General features: G+C 43.3%; 1 protein-coding gene across 3 annotated transcripts in view; it reads right to left on the bottom strand.

Moving 5' to 3' along the window:
* ARG2 (arginase 2) overlaps positions 1-22,709 on the bottom strand; it is a 300,598-nt gene that overhangs the window by 75,311 nt on the left and 202,578 nt on the right. For all 3 annotated transcript variants that reach the window (XM_082275611.1, XM_082275610.1, XM_082275612.1), the window contains one exon: positions 1,223-1,359. In XM_082275611.1, coding sequence (XP_082131737.1) covers positions 1,223-1,359 — 137 coding nt within the window. The remainder of the gene's footprint in view (positions 1-1,222; positions 1,360-22,709) is intronic.

Below are 22,709 nucleotides of genomic sequence, written 5' to 3'. Positions count from 1 at the left end.
TCTGGCCGTCCAATGAGCGATGATCTCATATGTAAACATATGAGATCATCTCTCATCGCCGGCGCTCCTTCCTCACACGGAGCCTGCAGTGTGAGGAAGGAGGGGGAGCCTCACAGCGCCGGGGACACAGCGATGTAATCAGGGCACCGATCACCAGTGCCCTGATTACACAAAGGTAAAAACACACACACAGTGCCCCCCCATCAGTGCCCACAGTGCCCGCCATCAGTGCCCCCCAATCAATGCCCACAATCAGTGCCCATAGTGCTGCTAGTCAGTGCCCATCAGTGCCTGCTCATCTAGGCACTGATGAGCACTGACTGGCAGCACTATGGGCACTGAGTGTGGGCACTGATGGTGCTGCCCATCAGTGCCGCTCATCAGTGCCACCCGTCAGTGTCCAGTGCCATCCGCCAGTGCCCATCAGTGCCGCCTCTCAGTGCCGCCTCTCAGTGCCCAGCAGTGCCACCTGTCAGTGCCCAGCAGTGCTGCCTATCAGTGCCCAGCAGTGCCACCTCTCAGTGCCCAGCAGTGCTGCCTATCAGTGCCCAGCAGTGCCGCCTATCAGTGCCCAGCAGTGCCGCCTATCAGTGCTCATCAGTGCCGACTCTCAGTGCCGCCTATCAGTGCCGCCTATCAGTGCTCATCAGTGCGGCATATTAGTACCTCCTCATCAGTGCCCATAAGTGCCACCTCATCAGTGCCCATAAGTGCCACCTCATCAGTGCCCATCAGTGCAGCCTATCAGTGCCCATCAGTGCCGCCTCATCAGCGCCCTTCAGTGAAGGAGAAAAATTTATTATCAAAATTTACTCGCAGAAAATAAGAAAAACTTTTTTTTTTTTTCAAAATTTTTTGTCTTTATTCTTTTTTTTTGTAAAAAATAAAAAACCCAGAGATGATTAAATACCACCAAAAGAAAGCTCTATTTGTGTGAAAAAAATGATAAAAATTTCATATGGGTACAGTGTAGCATGACCGCGCAATTGTCATTCAAAGTGTGACAGCGCTGAAAGCTGAAAATTGGCCTGGATGGGAAGGGTGTTTAAGTGCACAGAAGGCAAGTAGTTAATTGAACCAGCACTTTTGTTTATGGTAATAAAGGGAAGATATATGGCTTTATATTCACTGGATGTCATTGATCTCCTTAATCCAGTTATAAAAATGTTTAGCTTGCACTACCTTAATCTATGTATTTTAAGTTGAATTCATTGTAACTTACCTGTGTTGTGTATTTCTTCTGTTATATAGATTCCCTCCCTATAAGTTAACCCTCCAATTACTGGTGTTCCGGTAGCTGCTGCCAAGGATGGATCAAATGCATCAATGTCAAAGCTTAAATGAATTGGTCTTTGTCTCCTATTGAGAAGAAACATGAACCCATAAATTAATTAGATCCAAACAAATGCAACAACAGTATTTTATTCTCATATCTGCAAACTACAGATTTCACCTGGCAATTAGATTACTTAGTAGACATTAGATAAAGTAGTAGATACAATGACATATTTGGCAGGTTCTAAAGGCTCAAGGTTTTTTACCTTCATGAATTATATGCATGAAGGTAGAAAACCTCCTCTGTGCAGCAGTCTCCCCAGCACCCCCTTATACTTCCCTGAGCCCCATCTCGATCCAGCGATGTGCACAAGAGCCTCGACTCTGTGGGCACTCTCCCTCCTCATTAGCTGAGACAGCGGCCAGAGCCATTGGCAATCACAGCCAATGAGCTAAAGAGGAGAGAGAGTGGCCAAGCCATGGCTCTGTGCGTAAATGGACATGGGAATGAGCCTGCTTGGGTAGCCCCATTATATGCTGCTTGCTCTGGGGGCAAGAGAGAGGGGGCAAAAGCGCCGGCAAGGGACCCGAGAAGAGGAGGATCGGGGTTGCTCTGTACAAAACCACTGCATAAAGCAGGTCACATGTTTGTTCTTTTAAAAAAAAACCTTTAATATCACTTTAAGGCAGATGGCGATTACCACAAAATGATTTTGTATCACCCTTCTAGGTAGGTTCTAGGATTAGTGTAATATAGTTTGTGTTCTCCTGCTTAATAGGAGAAGTTACTTAGTTCTCTGCTTAACAGCCTGCCACCAACCGTGATTACATGGACTTTTGGTGCTCAGATGCTGGTTGGGTCTGCCTGTGGCCTCCTTTATATCCAAGTAACCCAGGAAGGCTCTGAATGAATAAGTAGACACTATGCAGAACACAGCATGAGTATTAATGCCACTCCAGCCTATCCCAGGGAAGGTGGCCCTGAAGGAGGCTGGGTATTTATTCTTTGGATGCACTGAGCACAAGGTCTTTCCCAGGTGTGGATTGTATCCATCGATGGAGAGGCTGCTGCTTCCCCTGGCACCTGCTGCTATGTCGCCTCAGGTGGGCGAACTGCAGGCCTGAATTCAGAGAAAGGCTCCATGTACACGGGACGCTGGAAATGGCCGTTTAGGAGCAGTTGGGCGTTTTTTTCAGAAGCCCCTGAACCCATCTACATTTTATCTTATCTGTCCATGTACACAGGGTCGTTTACAGTCATTTGCAGGCAGTTGAGTTCAGGGACTGTTTTTAGAACGCAATTATTTGCGTTGGAACGTGTGTTTCCCGGCGTTTCAAACGCACAAACGCGTCCGAACGCGTCTGAACGCGTCCGAACGCGCCTGAACGCGATGACCCGCGTTTAGCGTTCGCGTTTTTCCATTTTAAAGGGGAATAATTTTTTTGACCTCTAGGAACGCTTCTAAACGCAAACGCCCGCAAACGCTGCTAAACGCCCGCTAAACGCGGGTACAAACGCGACCGAACGGACGTTTCAAACGTCCTAAAAATTCCAGCATTCAAAGGGACTTTTAACAATGTCCCGTGTACATGGAGCCAAAGAGTGTGGCCATGTGGCCACAGTGGGGGACCTGAGGGCCTGACATTAGTGAAAGTGATGCTGGTTCTTCAGAGAGCTGGCTGAAGGGGCTTTCTATTGAACATCTGATCTGGTATAGAGTGTTGCTTGGAAGTTGGGAGGAGGTTACCAGCTGTCCCTGGACATTTTGTGAGTACAGCCAACCTAAAGGATCCATAGACTTGTGCTTGTTAACCCCTTCTAGTGTGCTATATAGTCAGCGGAGGGTCCAGGGTGCTGCTACTGCACAGGACTTTGCTAAGTTTCTGATACTTTTGTACTGCCAAATACAGAAGCAGTCTGCCCTGGTTTGTGTCTTGAGAAATTTTGTCCAGCAACTACTACTACTAAGGTACTTTTCTCTAATCCTGAAACGTCTTTGTTGCCACTGCCAGGAGAAGTCCTCTATCTGCTTTCAGAGCTTAACTGAGGGATCAGTTAGATGTCCACAGATGTGAATACTTGTATTTCTGGAGTATCCCACCAAATCTCTATCCCTATCCAAGTTCTCCACTAAAAAAAAAAAACAACAACAAGACTGATCATTGAAGACAACGAGAGAAAGTGTGTGTGCGTGCATATGGCTGTGTGAATCTACCTTGTGCCTGGCTGCATAGCTAAAAGGGGGAAGATTTGGGCAAAATACCAGCGGCTCCTATGGGGGTAGCGCTACAATTGCCTACTTCTCGGTCTTCCTTTAAAGTGGGGATTACCTTGTATTTGATTTCTCTGCTATTGGAGCAATTAAAATTAAAAATAGTATTTACATTTTTTTGTCCCTTCTGTCAATAGTAGTTTAATCATTTTGTCTTTAGCCATTAAATATTGTACAAGTTGCCAGGGATAGGTCCTGGAAGAGAGATATGTGTCCCCACAAGGTTGTGATCCATTTTAGGGGTGACAATGGAAAAACATTTTGAGTACTCAGGGATTCACCCGTCGGTGAGGGGGAGCGGAGTATTTCACAGCTGTGAGCAAGTGTAGACTGTCTGGTGAAGGAGACATTTGTTTGCTGAGCTCCTGCAGTCTTTGCGGTACCCCCAAAGCAGACCGGAACATTAAACTCTGGTGTGGAACTGGTATACTGGTAGTAAAACAGAAAAGTGACAGCAGAATAAAGACCAAGTGGTCCATTGAGTCTGTTTTTTTAAATACATATATATATATATATATATATATACACACACACACACATATATATATATATATATATATATATATATATATATATATATATATATATATATATCTCGACATATATATATATATATATATATATATATATATATATATATATATATATATATATATATATATATATATATATATATTATATACATACAGTCAGTCAGGTCCATAAATATTGGGACATCGACAGAATTCTAATCTTTTTGGCTCTATACACCACCACAATGGATTTGAAATGAAACAAACAAGATGTGCTTTAACTGCAGACTTTCAGCTTTAATTTGAGGGTATTTACATCCAAATCAGGTGAAAGGTGTAGGAATTACAACAGTTGTATACGTACCTCCCACTTTTTAAGGGACCAAAAGTAATGGGACAATTGGCTGCTCAGCTGTTCCATGGCCAGGTGTGTGTTACTCCCTCATTATCCCATTTACAAGGAGCAGATAAAAGGTCCAGAGTTCATTTCAAGTGTGCTATTTGCATTTGGAATCTGTTGCTGTCCACTCTCAATATGAGATCCAAAGAGCTGTCACTATCAGTGAAGCAAGACATCATTAGGCTGAAAAAATAAAACAAACCCATCAGAGAGATAGCAAAAGCATTAGGTGTGGCCAAATCAACTGTTTGGAACATCCTTAAAAAGAAAGAAAGCACCGGTGAACTCAGCAACACCAAAATACCCGGAAGACCACAGAAAACAACTGTGGTGGATGACCGAAGAATTCTTTCCCTGGTGAAGAAAACACCCTTCACAACAGTTGGCCAGATCAAGAACACTCTCCAGGAGGTAGGTGTATGTGTGTCAAAGTCAACAATCAAGAGAAGACTTCACCAGAGTGAATACAGAGGGTTCACCACAAGATGTAAACCATTGGTGAGCCTCAAAAACAGGAAGGCCAGATTGGAGTTTGCCAAACAACATCTAAAAAAGCCTTCACAGTTCTGGAACAACATCCTATGGAGAGATGAGACCAAGATCAACTTGTACCAGAGTGATGGGAAGAGAAGAGTATGGAGAAGGAAGGAACTGCTCATGATCCAAAGTATACCACCTCATCAGTGAAGCATGGTGGTGGTAGTGTCATGGCGTGGGCATGTATGGCTGCCAATGGAACTGGTTCTCTTGTATTTATTGATGATGTGACTGCTGAAAAAAGCAGCAGGATGAATTCTGAAGTGTTTCGGGCAATATTATCTGCTCATATTCAGCCAAATGCTTCAGAACTCATTGGACGGTGCTTCACAGTGCAGATGGACAATGACCCGAAGCATACTGCGAAAGCAACCAAAGAGTTTTTTAAGGGAAAGAAGTGGAATGTTATGCAATGGCCAAGTCAATCACCTGACCTGAATCTGATTGAGCATGCATTTCACTTGCTGAAGGGAAAACTGAAGGGAAAATGCCCCAAGAACAAGCAGGAACTGAAGACAGCTGCAGTAGAGGCCTGGCAGAGCATCACCAGGGATGAAACCCAGCGTCTGGTGATGTCTATGCGTTCTAGACTTCAGGCTGTAATTGACTGCAAAGGATTTGCAACCAAGTATTTAAAAGTGAAAGTTTGATTTATGATTGTTAATCTGTCCCCATAGGCGTGCGCGCAGGGTGTGCCGGGTGTGCCTGGGCACACCCTAATCACCTAGGGCACATTAGCATTATCGCTCTGTTTGCCAGTGAGGAGATGGGAAAGATCTCCCTCGGACCTGCTCTGCCATAAGAGAAGTGCCACACACTTCTATTTCACTTTGCCAGCAGGGAGAGTAATGTACCGGGGCCATATACATGTAGGCAAACACATGCATGTGTATTTAAACTTTGGGGTGCACACCCTAATGCAATAGGCTGCGCACACCTATGTCTGTCCCATTACTTTTGGTCCCTTAAAAAGTGGGAGGCACATATACAAACTGTTGTAATTCCTACACCGTTCACCTGATTTGGATGTAAATACCCTCAAATTAAAGCTGAAAGTCTGCAGTTAAAACACATCTTGTTTCATTTCAAATCCATTGTTGTGGTGTATAGAGCCAAAAAGATTAGAATTGTGTCTATGTCCCAATATTTATGGACCTGACTGTATATATATATATATATATATATATATATATATATATATATATATATATATATATACACACACACACGTTTTTGTATTTTTTTCTTTTTGTTTGTTTTAGATTTTCGCTTTTTTTACTTTTTTTTTTTTACTTTTTTGTCTATCGACCTGTGTTTGTCCCAAGCATGTTAAAAGCCACACACTATTGAATGGCTCAATACCTCTATTAGAAGTTTATTCCAAGCATCAAATACCCTTTCAGTAAAATAATACTTTATAAGATTAGTTTTGAACTTTCTTCCTGTTAGTTTGTGTTCAGGGTTCAGTGTTCTTGATATTTGTGTTCTTGATGATTTCCTATCGAAAATCCTGCCCTCTTGAACCTTATTCACCCCCTTTAAAGGTTTCAGTCATGTTTCCCCTTTCCCTGCTTTCCTATTGATTGTACATATTACGTCTCTCTGAAGTCTCCCCTAGGGTTTTATCTCTTAGACCTTTCACTATTTTTGAGTCTCTGGACTCATTGTATCTTATCAATATGTTTTTGTAAGTGAGGTCTCCAGAACTAAACACTGTTTTCTAAAGTGAGGTCTAAGTAAAGATCTGTATAGAGGAATCAGGACCTCCTTTGTCCTGCTGGTGACCCCTCTTCTGATCCATCCCAGAATTCAATTCGCTTTTCCCACTGCCTGGCCACACTGTTTTCTCATTTTGCAAATCTTTTTCCTCTGTAGTGCTGGTCAACACTGTATTTAACATTTAGAAACACTAAACGGCAGTTTCCACTGCTTTGACCAATCTTCCAGCAAAGCCAAATCATGGTCCATGTTACAGACACCTATTATTAGCAAAAAGACATACCTTGCCCAACAAACTTTTAGTTATATCGTTTGCATATAGATTAAATAGAACAGGATCTAGTACAGAGCCTTATGGTACCACAATAGTGACTGGTCTCTGTTCTGAATGAACCCCATTTACAACCACACTCTGGTATCTATTTTGTAGCCAACTGCATATCCACTGAACCACCCTCTACAACTGGAAGTTTCTTAGAGTAGACGGAAGTTTGTCAAGCTGGGGAGGAGTCTTCCTGTCCTTGATGGTTCAAGGATTCTCACCATCAACATCTTGGCACTCAGAGCGCTCAGGCTATCCCTCCAGCACTGGACCTCATTCTAAAGGGACACCCAATTCAGGTTCAGTAAGACAGTGGCATATATCAACCATCAAAGCGCTGTGATTTCTGCAATCCACATTCCAGGATTGGGCAGTTGGCAGGCGGATTATCTCAGCCACCATTTCCTGGACCAAGGAAAATGGTCTCTTCATCCAGATCCAAAATAGGGGACTGTGGACATCCTAGCCTAGCCTGCAGCTACAAGAAGATACCTCTGTTTGCATCCAGGACTAGGGATGCTCTAGCACTTGCCTTGGATGCTCTAATTATCCTATAGTTCAGACTAGTTTGTCTTCCTTCCACTGAGCATTTGTCTTTCTTTCCACACATACTTTACCTGCTCCACAAAATAAAGTAAGAATCAGTAGTGATTCTTCTGGCACCAAATTGGCCCACAAGAACCTGGTGTCTGTTTCTTGTTGTGGAAATTTTATTAATATTTGCATGGACATTTTTTAGGATGTGCTTTTAGTTAAATTGCCATTATGTCTCCCAGTGCCGGTTTACCGGTAATCACTATGCACAGCGAATATGGCTTTAACTAGCATTGAGTAAAGACCTGTAGTTGTGGAAACCTTCCATTAAATTGAGACTATGCGCTACTTGCCTGATCATCCCTATCAGCCGGCGCCCTGAGTGGCTACGTGAACGAGCAAGTGCCAGTCCAGGTCCATGGCAGTGACAGCAGACTCCACCACACAAATGTATATCGGCCAGCCGGGGCCCCGGTATTCACTGGGGGAGATATGTTTGTGATGTGGAATTCTTATCGTTTTGATAATATCTGCCCTTTTGCTGGAATATAGCTAGTAGCCTTCTATTATGCTTGATCTGCATAATTGAAATACTGCTGCTAGTGTCCTTTGCAGATTAAGTCTCATTCACTGAAACAGTAGCATAATCACTATCAAATATGGTTTTTATGAACTTTATTATATAGGATTAACTCTAACAGGTCATGATGGGAGTGCATGCGGGGCAACGTTCTTGAGATACACGCTAGTTCCATTGTATAGGGTTTGGCGGGCAGTTTTTCCTACATGTGGGTTTCATTGTTAGCAATAGTGCCTGGTCGCTCATGCAACCAACAGTTGGCATTGATTGTAACACAGCGTGCACCTGTTTCCTTTTTAGTCGCCGAGCGTTTGGATTTTTTATACAAAAGAGCTGTACGTTGTATTTTTCAGTACAAGGGAATAAGTGTGCTTTTCAGCGCAGTGAAGTTTTCAGCGCACCGAGAGAATTTCTAGGCTCCAAACCCCATTCATTTCCATCACAGTAATGGCGAGTCAGGAAGTTCTAACCAAAGGTTTCTAACCTCACAGCAGAAAAAAAAACAGGGTGAGTGAGTCGAGTCTAGTGCAACAAAGGCCGGCCATTTGTGGTAAGACACACTTCATTTCAGTTTTTGAAAATTTGTTGTTTTAGACCAAAGCTTACTTTCTTTGTCCACTGTGGAAGTTAGAAACACAGCTTAGCAAAGGACTTTTTCATTTGCAGCTTTCGCTCTTTTGTATAATGATGGGGTGTTTTGTATTAATATTTGTGGCTGGGGTAAGGGTCTATTAATTGGAGAAGAAACCTGTACGGCAGTCCTTTTCAAAGGTTCCCAGTTAATACATCCTGGGGTTGTGATATAGGTGTTAAATATTTCCTTTTCAGCATCTCTTTTGTAATATTAGTTTAGTTCGATAGGACAGCAATAAATTATTAGTCAGTGTTGGTTTTGGCGGTGGATACCGCGTTTTAGTATAACATATATAAATATTGGTTTGTGTATGTGCTGAAATTAAACTCGTTTATTGGTGAAGCTGGTGGTTGTTTTGGAAGCTGAAGTTTGAGTTGAGCATAGACATCCCGGTTTTGTACGGAGTTTCCGTTTCAAGTGGCGGATTGCGCAGTGCAACTCAAAAATCAATATTCTGTGAGGATATTTATTGTCTACACTATATTCTGAATCAAGTTGATGGTAAATTCTGTTTTTCTTGTTTTTAGTATCATCTTTTGGTTTTTATACCAAGAAACATGTGTTTGCTTGACCTTTTTTGTTTTTACATACTTCGATTGTGGCTGGTGGTTCTCAGTGCCACGTGTTTGGCCGCCACCTTGTTTTAGCATTGAGACCCACGTGGTTTGAACACATATCCCTTTGTGTGGTGGCCATTTTGTGTTCTACATCCTATTTTGTTTGATGGTGTGATGGGTGAAACCCACGGGGCTCATAGCGCATGTGCGGCATGGACTGGAACGGAAGCAGCAGCTAAGAGCTCCGTCCCTCAGCGGGCCTTCAACCGCATAAACAGGGCTATTTCACGGCAAAAGTTGCTCCAGACATCTCCCTGCTCCGTATATCCCGTGCATGCCTACCAACAAGAAAAAGAAGAGAGGAGGTGCCCAGAAATCCCTCACCTACTACCTCCTTTGCTCGAGGGAGAGATACAGCATGGCCGAGAATGGCACCGGATACCTCTCCCCCTCTCCTGCAGCCTCTCCAGCTGCACATCCCCTCACCACAGGACTTTCTGCTCCAGCACCAGCCACAGGAGGTTCACAAACTTGTGAGTATTCCCCTCTCACTAAAATGGATTTAGACAGTAGTCTAGAATCCTTATGGGTATGAATGGGGGGTGAGCAGCGCTATGGAGTGATGGAGACAAATGTATATAGGTGTAGAAGCTGCCACCAACCAGCCCCTAAAAAATTAGGAGCCAACAATGTTTGGGAAAAATCACAGATCACCGGCATTACTAGTAAAAAAAAAAAAAAAAAAGCAATAAAAATTACATAAATCTTTCCCGTAGTTTGTAAACGCGATAACTTTTGCGCAAACCAATCAAAATATGCTTATTGCGATTTTGTTTTTTTTTACCAAAAATATGTAGCAGAAAACAAATTGGCCTAAAATGTTAAAAAAATTTAGATTTTTAATTTTTTTTTTTGGGGAATGTTATATAGCAGAATGTGAAAAATATTGTTTTTCTTTTTTCAAAATTGTCGCTATTTTTTTGTTTATAGCGCAAAAATTAAAAATCGCACAGGTGATCAAATACCACCAAAAGCAAGCTCTATTTGTAGGAAAAAAAAGGACATAAATTTTGTTTGGATACAGCGTTGCGTGACCGTTCGTTCAAGTATTGCAGTGCCGAATCTCAAAAAAGGGCCTGGTCAGGAAGGGGGTCAAATCTTCCGGTCTTAAAGTGGTTAATTACCCTTTTTTTTCAGGATTTATGGCACAAGTTCACTCTGCTGAGTCTCTGTTGACATCTAGTGCCTTTTTGAGAATATTACACCCTACTATTAAGTAGTAATTACAACCTTTTCCTTGCTCTCTTTAGATACATCTCCATTTTTACAATTGTCTTGTTTTTTTCTTCCCATTAGCTCAACTCAGAAGTTACTCCTTGTCACAGCTGTGGCTCTAATTGGAGTGAGGTTCTTATTATAAGTAATTCTTGCACCTTGTTTCAGGTTTGTTTGCATTTACTTTTTCCAACAGGTATGCACGGTCAAACTTCAATTTTACATGGCGGCTGCCCATTCACATGTCAACATGATTTTCTCCCACTCAGCTCTGACAGCTCCGGGATGTACATCAAGCGGAAATGCTGTGAGTAAACCTAATTTCTCCTCCCTTTTTTGGGATGTATTTCCCTTCCTTTTTTCGCTTGTATTCACTGCACTCAGAGTGGTTGGGCAGAGATGGAGACTTTTTGAACTCCAGTTAATATTATTTTGTTGTCTGAGAATGATTTTCCCCTAAGACCCCAATCATAATATGCACATTTATTGTGTTTATGATACATCTTTCTACACTAAAAACTTTTACGAAATATTTTTCACTATTTGTGGTACTATTTTTTGGTATATTACTATCAATTTTATGCAGGAATATGTTGTTTTCTTGATCACCCTATTATACATGTTAAATTATTCAGGATTGATGATGGATTACAGTCACCTTTACATCCTCAGCCTATGTTTTATATTGTCCATTCATAACTTCAGCATAATCCATAAATTCTCTATTTCACTATGGCTATAACCATTTTATCACATAATGTCCAAGGCTTTAATTCCCCCAACAAAAGGAAAAAACTTTCTTTCAATATAACAAATTAAAAGCTAAGATCTTACTATTACAGGAAACCCATTTTCTTAAAGACGAACATCCCACTTATTTTCATAAATCCTTTAATCAATCTTTTTACACCAGTTCAGCTTCTAAAACCAAAGGTGTTGCAATTTTACTACATCACACTTTTCCTATGGAGGTCCAACAAGTGTACAAAGATGTGGAAAGTCACTTTATTATTGTAAAGCAGGCTGTGAATCGACGATTGGTAATGTGTACGCCCATAATGACGCTCAGACGTAATTCTTCATGAACTTTTTTGATATTCTTCAGCGTTACCACTCGCCAAACATAATTTCAGGTGGGGACTTTAATTCGGTTTCACACACCAACTGGGACTATAGTAAACAAACACTCTATACACTCGAATGCTTTCTCCAAAACTACTAATTATCATATTAACACAATGCAGCTAATCGACACTTGGAAAGGAGCTTGGACATTACCCATCAGGTGCTGGCAGGGGCCAGCATAGAGGAGGAAGGTGTAGAGGAGACGCAGGCATCAGTGGTAGGCAGCTGGGTGACCGTTAGGAAGGGTAGTGGGAAGAGTGTCAGGGAGGCCAGTCCTGAGATGGTACACCCTAACAAATTTGCCAAATTGCAGGTTGAGGGGGTTATCAGCTCAGGGGTGGCAGTGCTGGAGCAGGCGCCCTCCCCCAGCTGCCAGGGGAGTGGCGGCTCCAGGAGGAAGGGGGGCCGAGATTCAGGAAAGTTTAGACAGGTTGTGGTAGTTGGGGACTCAATCATCAAGAGGACAGAGAGGGCAATCTGTCGAAAAGATTGCGGTAGCTGGACAGTATGTTGTTTACCAGGCACTTGAGTTCGGCACATCGCGGATCGGGTAGACAGATTATTGGGCGGGGCTGGGGATGACCCAGCGGTCGTGGTGCATGTGGGCACTAATGACCAAGTAAAAGGAAGGTGGAGGATCCTAAAGAATGATTTCAGGGACTTAGGTAATAGATTGGGGAATAGGACCTCCAAGGTGGTTTTCTCTGAAATATTGCCTGTACCTCGAGCCACACAGGAGAGGCAGAAGGAGCTTAGGGAACTTAACAAGTGGCTGAGGAATTGGTGTAGGAAGGAGGGGTTTGGGTTCCTGGAGAACTGGGCTGACTTCTCAGTTGGCTACCGGCTCTTTAGTAAGGATGGGCTGCACCTTAATGGGGATGGTACAGCTCTTTTGGGGAGAAAGATGGCCACCAAGTTGGAGGGGCTTTTAAACTAGGAGACGGGGGGGGGAGGGCTCAGAAGTAGAGTCAGTCAGGAGGGAGAAAAGGACAGAAGGCAGTAGTAGAGTCAACAGCGACAGTAGTTCAATAACGTCAATTGGGGGGTCTGTGCGGGAAAACCTCAGACCAAACAGAAATATACATAATCACCATTTACAATTAACTTCCACAAAACTAAGAGGGGTATATGCTAATGCCAGGAGCCTAGCTAATAAAATGGATGAGTTGGAAATTTTAGTATGTGAGGATGTCATATACCTTGTGGGAATAACGGAGACTTGGTTCGACCCCTCACATGACTGGCTGGCCAATATCCAAGGGTATTCGGTGTACCGGAAGGACAGGGTAGGAAAAAGAGGGAGAGGGGTATGTCTCTATGTCAAGAACAATGTAAAGGTGATAGAGAGGAGTGACATTACGGAAGGGATGAGTATGGAGTTAGAATCCGTGTGGGTAGAACTCCATAGGGAAGGAGAAAAGGGAAAAGTAATTGTGGGGGTTTGCTATAGGCCACCCAACCAAAGGGAGGAGGTAAAGCTGGAATTTTTAGCACTATTGGGTAAAGTGGCAAAACTGGGATCAGTCATCATATTGGGGGACTTCAATTATCCCGACATTGACTGGGAAGAGGGGACTGCACACTCACAAAAGGCCCGTCTATTCACGGAAACCTTACAGGATAACTACATGTCACAGTTGGTGGATTCTCCTACTAGAGAAAACGCAGTCCTGGATCTATTGATCACTAATGACCCAGACCTAATCTCGGAGGTAGGAGTCCAGGACAACCTGGGCTCTAGCGATCACAGGATGATCACATTTAGAGTAAATAACAATATAACAAGGCAAGTGGGGAACATAAGAACCCTAAACTTCAGAAGGGCAAACTTTCCAAAATTGTACTCATTGATGGAAAGGGTAAACTGGGACCAAACCCTGGGATCACTGACCACGGAGGAAAAATGGGAATGCTTTAGGAACATATTAAGCAAATGCATCTTGCAGTGTATTCCTATGGGAAATAAATTTAGAAGAGACAAAGCCAGATCTGGCTGGCTAAACCGTAACGTTAAAAAACGTATTAGGGGGGAAAAATGGCCTTCAAGAAATATAAATCAGAGGACACAGTATCTGCTTTCGAGCAATACAAGGAGGCAAATAAGAAAAGTAAACACGAAATCAAAATGGCCAAAATCAGAGGGATGTGTTGGAGCTGGAGAGAGTCCAGAGAAGGGCAACTAAACTGATTAGGGGATTGGAGGACCTTAATTATGAAGAGCGTCTGCAATCGCTTGATTTATACTCCCTGGAGAAGAGACGCCTGAGGGGGGGACATGATATCAAACTATAAATATCTCAATGGGGATCTCAGCATAGAAAAACAGCTATTCAGTCGAAGGGATTGCATGAGGACTCGAGGGCATACAATGCGATTAGAGGAGAAGCGTTTTAACCTCAGGCAAAGTGGGGGGTTCTTTACTGTTAGGGCTTCAAGATTGTGGAATTCTCTACCACAAGAGGTGGTTTCTGCGGGAAGTATGGTGGCTTTCAAAAGACTCTTAGATGTACATCTCAAGGATCAGAACATTCAGGGCTATGTGAGATGATTACAGCCACACACACCTATACAGGTTGAACTGGATGGACTAGTGTCTTTATTCAACCTCACATACTATGATGAGCTTTTAAGGGTACCGTTTTAACAACCAATATACCACAAAGACAATGTGAGATCTACAATTTATCTAAAAAGTTTGTCTTTATTGTTTACAGACATTTCCCAACAACGGGATACACGAAAATAATAAATAAGACAAAAATGGTACCAGACAATATATAAAATATGCCATAGTAGCAAACATTACAGTGTCAATATAAGATCAAATCCTTGATTAGGTGGGTGGACTCATCAAAGGTCACAACCGGCTTGGGTGACCGTAGCCGGTGTGTGGCCCTCTAGTGGATCCAGACTCCACTACCCGACATGTTTCGCGGTGTGTACCGCTTCCTCAGGGGTACAAGGGATAGAGCTTAATAATGAACAACTAAAAGAATATCAAGAAAATACAGAGTTATTATAATAGATATCACAGTTTACACTTTATAATCATGCGATTTTGTTATTTCGAATATCAGTGTGTGTCAAGTATGGAGTCTTAGGCTATGGCCCCTCCAACTTGTGACACTTAGACGTCATGTATTCGATCACAATTAACAAAATTACTTACATAGATAAAAAGGAAGTTCATCTACATTGGCATACAGGCCGAGGCATATGCGATGCTCCCAAATGATGAGACTGTTGTATCAAAACATCCAAGGTGTAGGTGCTGGATGCCAACTAACGTCCCCCTGGCGGGCATGGACGACCACAAAGGAGAGTAGCCTGGCCTAGATGGTAGAAGGTACATATTGTACTGATGAACAAGTATACTTGATTCTTTTGAATACTGTTAAGAATTCCACAGATTAGCAGGGTATGATTTATGTGATTGAGTGTTCCATATACACTGTTTACCATGTCTCTAGATAACAGTATATATGAGTCCACTGCTGCTTTAATTGTAGTACAATTATGGTGGTAATATAAAAATATAAAAAAATATATCAATGGTCACTGGTCAGACGATGGGGAATGACAACTTGGATCTAGGGACCAATTTAATAACCCCGGAGAGGTGCCCCGTTGAATTCGGGTCTCCGGATGACTTTGTGGGTGTCTGTAAAAATGTGCATATAGATAAAGGAGACAATATGAGCCATAGAGGGAGACCCCCTTAAGTCCCCAACAATATGGACCACCAAGCCGGTATATAAACACATAAAGAAGTGTGTGTATTGGACTCAGCTGCATCCCCTTGGCGGCAATGCAAGGACCGCATAGCCGCCCAGAAGCTCAAAAGCATAGGGGGGAGTCTGTAGTGTGTAGCGACATACCGTGGGTCCCAAAATAACAAGTATTTAGCTAGTATGACACACTAGTCCATGTGTCAAGCTTCCATCGTCTGCATCGTGATAGCACGCTACCGCTGCTTATATGTGTATCGTCAACCCCGCTGTCAACAGAGGGCGATGCGCGCCATGATGACATCACGGGGTCTGATGTACAACTGCGCATGCGAGTCGGTAGACGCGGTGCGCAGCTGTGAATAACAAAAGCGGACCAACCCTCTTGCGGTTGCTTGGCAACCCAGTGACGCCGGAACACAGCGAACGGCGCTGTGGGTGGAAACGGCGTTTGTAGAGGGAGGTCCGTCCATGTAAACAAAGGGACGTGGGGCTGGTTATGCCAACATGAACCTCTGTACATCGCATGCCCGCCTGTGGGACCTCATAGGCAATCCATTGCACCAAATCTCGGGATGGTCTCTAATTCCAAAGGGACGTCACCCGATGCCTGTGAGTCGAGCTGTATGCCAAGGTTTACATCTCTGCAATTATAAGAAAAATAGCATGAGTACAATTGCCATATTTTTGACATAATGGTCTACACCACAAATTCAATAACACTGTAGTGTCATTTCAAGTCCTTGAGGTCATACCCCCTGATCCACGGGGTGGTGACTGGGACAGACGGATTTTACAAGCCGAGACTTTATGGATTGAGAGATTAAATGCTCTCGATCCTCCAGGACTCAACGAGATGCATACCTTTAAAGCATTTCTATAATGATCTATTAATAGAGAGATGTAGATCTGTTTCTGATGTTATATCCGTTTGACGGATCCTGGTGATGGTACTTTGTCTTTTTACTCCTCACTATCCATTTATTCTTTTCCTTTCTTCCCCCCCCCCTCCCGTCAGTGTTTCCCCTTTGTCTATTGCTGGGTTTCCCCCTTTACTTCCCCCCCCCTTCCCAAACCCTCCTCACCCCCCCCCCCTCTTCATATACAGGGTTGTTCCAGGGATGTATCCCAGCCACGACCGATAATCCCATTGCGAGCATAGTCCCTATACGGGCGGTTTCTTGGCATTTGCACTGAACATAGGTCTTGTGTTATTTTATTGTGGTGGGCTACACAATAATGTAATATTATGTCAAAAATATGGCAATTGTACTCATGCTATTTTTCTTATAATTGCAGAGATGTAAACCTTGGCATACAGCTCGACTCACAGGCATCGGGTGACGTCCCTTTGGAATTAGAGACCATCCCGAGATTTGGTGCAATGGATTGCCTATAAGGTCCCACAGGCGGGCATGCGATGTACAGAGGTTCATGTTGGCATAACCAGCCCCACGTCCCTTTGTTTACATGGACGGACCTCCCTCTACAAACACCGTTTCCACCCACAGCGCCGTTCGATGTGTTCCGGCGTCACTGGGTTGCCAAGCAACCGCAAGAGGGTTGGTCCGCTTTTGTTATTCACAGCTGCGCACCGCGTCTACCGACGCGCATGCGCAGTTGTACATCGGACCCCGTGATGTCATCATGGCGCGCGTCGCCCTCTGTTGACAGCGGGGTTGACGATACACATATAAGCAGCGGTAGCGTGCTATCACGGTGCAGACGATGGAAGCTTTAAACATGGACTAGTGAAGGTAATGGCGGTGGTAATGCTAAATACTTGTTATTTTGGGACCCACGGTATGTCGCTACACACTACAGACTCCCCCCTATGCTTTTGAGCTTCTGGGCGGCTATGCGGTCCTTGCATTGCCGCCAAGGGGATGCAGCTGAGTCCAATACACACACTTCTTTATGTGTTTATATACCGGCTTGGTGGTCCATATTGTTGGGGACTTAAGGGGGTCTCCCTCTATGGCTCATATTGTCTCCTTTATCTATATGCACATTTTTACAGACACCCACAAAGTCATCCGGAGACCCGAATTCAACGGGGCACCTCTCCGGGGTTATTGAATTGGTCCCTAGATCCAAGTTGTCATTCCCCATCGTCTGACCAGTACGCAAGTTCTGGCCTACATTGCGGTAGGTATTGATATATTTTTTTATATTTTTATATTACCACCATAATTGTACTACAATTAAAGCAGCAGTGGACTCATATATACTGTTATCTAGAGACATGGTAAACAGTGTATACGGAACACTCAATAACATAAATCATACCCTGCTAATCTGTGGAATACTTAACAGTATTCAAAAGAATCAAGTATACTTGTTCATCAGTACAATATGTACCTTCTACCATCTAGGCCAGGCTACTCTCCTTTGTGGTCGTCCATGCCCGCCAGGGGGACGTTAGTTGGCATCCAGCACCTACACCTCGGATGTTTTGATACAACAGTCTCATCATTTGGGAGCATCGCATATGCCTCGGCCTGTATGCCAATGTAGATGAACTTCCTTTTTATCTATGTAAGTAATTTTGTTAATTGTGATCGAATACATGACGTCTAAGTGTCACAAGTTGGAGGGGCCATAGCCTAAGACTCCATACTTGACACACACTGATATTCGAAATAACAAAATCGCATGATGATAAAGTGTAAACTGTGATATCTATTATAATAACTCTGTATTTTCTTGTTATTCTTCTAGTTTTTCATTATTAAGCTCTATCTTTTGTACCCCTGAGGAAGCGGTACACACCGCAAAACATGTCGGGTAGTGGAGTCTGGATCCATTAGAGGGCCACACACCGGCTACGGTCACCCAAGCCGGCTGTGACATTTGATGAGTCCACCCACCTAATCAAGGATTTGATCTTATATTGACACTGTAATGTTTGCTACTATGGCATATTTTATATATTGTCTGGTACCATTTTTGTCTTATTTATTATTTTCGTGTATCCCGTTGTTGGGAAATGTCTGTAAACAATAAAGACAAACTTTTTAGATAAATTGTAGATCGCACATTGTCTTTGTGGTATATTGGTTGTTAAAACGGTACCCTTAAAATCCCAACCTATGCCCCAACATTCGATATTCCCTCTATTATGACTAGGGATGAGGTACCTTAGGATTTAATCTATTAATCCAATGAGCTAATTTTGCTACTATGATGAGCTATATAGCCGTACGAAGCCACCGGACTGAGGTTTTCTAGCTGAATAATCGGAGTCCGGAAGCAAGCTGACACTGTCAAAGCAGGCACCTGGCAGTTTTGCTCCTAAACCAGGTGCAAAGGATTTGAATCGTCATGGGCAATGGTTCGTCCATGCAAGGGAGGGAAATGTAGGGCCCCCAAATTAGCCAAACAGCTTTGCGGTACATGAAGTCTGCGTTTGGGGCTCGGGCCATGAGACCCCTCAGGAAGTGGTATAAACAAGGGAACCAGTTGATGCATTCCTTTGGAAGGTACCTTTGATGCCTGGAGATGGGAGGAGTTACTAGGCTCAAGGCAACAAAGATGCTAGGCGTAGCGCAATTGTGGCTTGAGAGATCTATTATGGTCAATCAGCAAGGCATGCATGATGCAGTTTCAGTCCGGAAGAACCGCATTATGAACACTTGGCCTGATGAGATAGCCGAGTCAAGTGATCCGGTGAGTGAAGTAGAAGAAGCTCTTCCTGGGCTAACTTTACTGAGATGAGCCAGATCCGCTGACACTGAATCTGTCACTGTCTTTCCTGATTCACAGCCTGTTATTGACTCTACTGTCTTTGCACTTTAATCTCAGTTTTCTTCCGTTCACAGTACAGACCTTGATACTGTTAACATCCTTTCACCTCACGCTGTCTATCTCTCAACAGCCTGTCATAACACCTGAACCCTCTCCTTCTAACTCTGTGGCAAATTATGAGTTTTTTTTAACAGGTCTGCTATGAATGTGGAAAGTCAGGGTACAGCAGGCATAATTGTCAGACCAACCCGTCTGGTCCGTGGGGTAAGTGGCAATTTATTCCAGAAGATACTGACACCTCTCCCAGACCCTGACACAATAACCAATGTACATTCTATTCAACCAGATGACAGGGTCATTGTGAGGAAACATCAAAGGATGGAATTGGAGCCGAGGTATTCTGAGCCATACCAGGTTCAGCTAACAACGCCGACTTCTTTGAAGCTTAACTGGATCCATGCCAGCCACTGAAAAAAGCTGCTCAACTCCATCCAATAATGATAATGAGAAGTATTGTTTTTATTGACATGCTTAGCTTAGTGTATTTTAACAAGGGTAATGATGAACAGCATTCAAACTTATTGTTTAAAATGCATCTTCAGCTGGCCAAGGTGGCAAACAGGTCTAATTGCTGGGTGTGCTCCAAACCCCCACCTAGCCATTACACCCCGGCAATGGCAGCAGTGCATGCTTTATAGGACGTTCGTTTTGGCATGAAGAAATGTGGGACACTTGCGTAAACAACCAGGAGACACTTGTCTATAGAATTTAATGACACATTCCTAGAGGGTAACATCAGTTATAGTTTTAATGTTAGCTCTGGCTCCTGTTCTTTGCTGGCCAATCCAATTTGGATATTGGGACAATTAGGTAGTTCACAGATGTGCTTTTAGATTTGTAGGATCTACAACCTGTGAGACAGGTATAACGGTCAATCTCACCAATGAAACTCCGGGTCTTTTTAATAACACCAACAGACCGGATTATATCTGCTAGAAGGACGGTTGTGATGCAATCACTCAGTCTATTATGTTACTGCTTAGTGCCTGTGACCTACAGGAAAATTCTTCATATACGGTGTTGACAGGTCCCTATTACTTTTTATGTGGTTCTGCAGCTTGTAAGGTAATACCCCCCTAATGCGAAAGGTTTGTGTGCTTTAGTAAAGCTCATACACGCATCATACATTCCTGACGACCGTGAGGATCTGCTATTAAGGAAGACAAGGGTGCAAGACAGGACTTGCAGAGAACTCTTTTCTTCTCCCGATCAAGCACGGGCATGGTTCCCGGCTTGGACTGGGTGGGGGAATCGGCAAGCGGTTAAATAATTTCTCGGCAATTGTGGATGAAATGTTTTTTTTTTAATCAGTAGAAGAAATACTTTATTGGTATCGTTATCCACTACAAAACGTATATATCAAGAGATATATACATCATATTGTGTTCATAACATCGCAATACAATTTGAGTGTACATGTAATAACCACGTATACTGACTCAGATATAGTCTGCTCAACACGCAAGTTCAGTATTGTTAGGTATTTATACAGTACCAAGTGGTTCAGGGACCTAGAAGACCACTCCCCGATGCTATACAATTGATATGTGGCTCTGAGTACCCTAGCTGGACATGAAACGGTTCAAAAATAGTTCTACCGGGGACAGACCCAGGGTGTCTAGCCAGAGGTGCCACAATTTCACTATAGCATCCTCTATGCTGCCAGATGTATTTTTCCAGCCTCAAAGTGTCCCCCATATGGGATATCCATTCCCCTACCGTAGGAGGGTCAGTAGAAATCCAATGTCTCAGGATTAGTTTGCAGGCCTGAAACAGCTCTCTCTACAGCCTGACCAGTGGTTTCATCAACCTGGAGACCATCTAGAATACCCAGTACACACTGTTTAGGATCCTCACTCAGGGTCACCTGAAAGACCCTGTTGATGTTCTCTATAACACCCCTCCAATATCTGTGTAACTTTGGGCACCTCCAGACCATGTGTATAGGATCCCTGTGATCTCGACTGCATCTAGAGTAGGTAGGACTGTCCCTGAGACCCATTGTGAACAATTTTGCTGGAGTATAATGTACCTTCAAAAGCAAATATACTTGGGATATGCGTTGAGCTATATTTAGAGAGCACCGCTGAAACGCTGACAAGGCTTCCTCCCACTGCTCGTTTTCAAAGACACCCACATCTCTCTTCCACCTAGCACAGCTTGTATCTGGGTGATCTCCAAGGATTATGTTAAGTAACATTCGATAGCATTGAGAAATTAAGCCCTTCTATAGGTCAGTTTCAACCTTATAGTTGAAGATAGGAGTGGGTGAAAGGTTCCACAAATCTGTCCCCTGCTGCGCCTGTACAGCATGACGAAACTGGAATTAATAAAACTGCATCGAGCATGGCAGGCGAAACATATCCTGAAGCTCCGAGAAGGAGCATAGAACCGCATTGGAGATCACCTGTTTCAAGTATATCACACCATACTGTTCCCACCTGGTCCCGTATGACAGTTGAGTTAGTTCTGCATAGTGTGCATTTCCCCATATCGAGCTAAATCTAGTGAAGCCTGTAACTTTTTGTAGTTGCCTAATCCTATTCCATAATTTCTGCATAAGGGCTTACGTAGGGTATAATTTGTTAGATTTACCAAATGCCAGTGCCTCCAGGCCACGAATAACATCTTTCCCTGTTTTTATTAGCAGTAACAGTGTAGTAGGGTCCTGATCACCGGAATTTCTCCCGCCCCCTGGCCGAGCCACCCAAGCTATATGTTGAAGCTGGGCAGCTAAATACAGCCAAGGGTTGGGTAATGCAAGGCCCTCGCCTCTTTAGGTTTTTTTAAATTGTTCTAGTTTCACCCTAGGGTGACAAGTCCCCCATAGAAGGGTCTTAAAGATACTATTAATAATGCAGAATACTTTAAGGGGGATGACTACCAGGGAATTGTGGAGTACATAAAGCAGCTGGGGCATGAGAATCATTTTTATGAGATTTACCCGACCCGCCAGAGATATTGTAAGCTTGGACCAAAGTTTAACCTTATCTTGGAACCTGGCCAAAATCTGTGTCATATTAAGTTTGATAAAGTCTAATGGCCTGGGAGTCACTTGAATGCCCAGATATTTAAAGGAATTAGAGATGAGTATGTTGGTGGGCAGTGATATCAAGGCATCTGCCAGAGCGTACAGTGGCATCAGCGACGACTTACCCCAGTTAATCACCAATCCCGAGTAAGTATCAAATAAAGTAATAACTGCCATTGCCTCCTCAAGAGAAGAGTTGATGTCTCCCAGCGGTAACAGTGTCATCTGCATAAAGAATTAATTTTTCATGGAGAGGTCCATATCGGAAACCTTTAATCCATGGGTTCGCTGCCATTGGCTCTGTGGCCATAGCAAATAGGAGAGAAAGAGAGGGGATAGGGGACACCCTTCCCTGGTGCCTCTGTAAAGCTGAAAGCTTTGAGATATTCTACCGGCTTCC

Source organism: Pelophylax lessonae (genome assembly GCF_965119305.1).
Source record: "Pelophylax lessonae genome assembly, chromosome: 13".
In the NCBI taxonomy this organism is placed as follows: Eukaryota; Metazoa; Chordata; class Amphibia; order Anura; family Ranidae; genus Pelophylax; species Pelophylax lessonae.
Note: the sequence above shows the minus strand (reverse complement) of the source record. Positions and strands in the feature narration are given on the sequence as shown.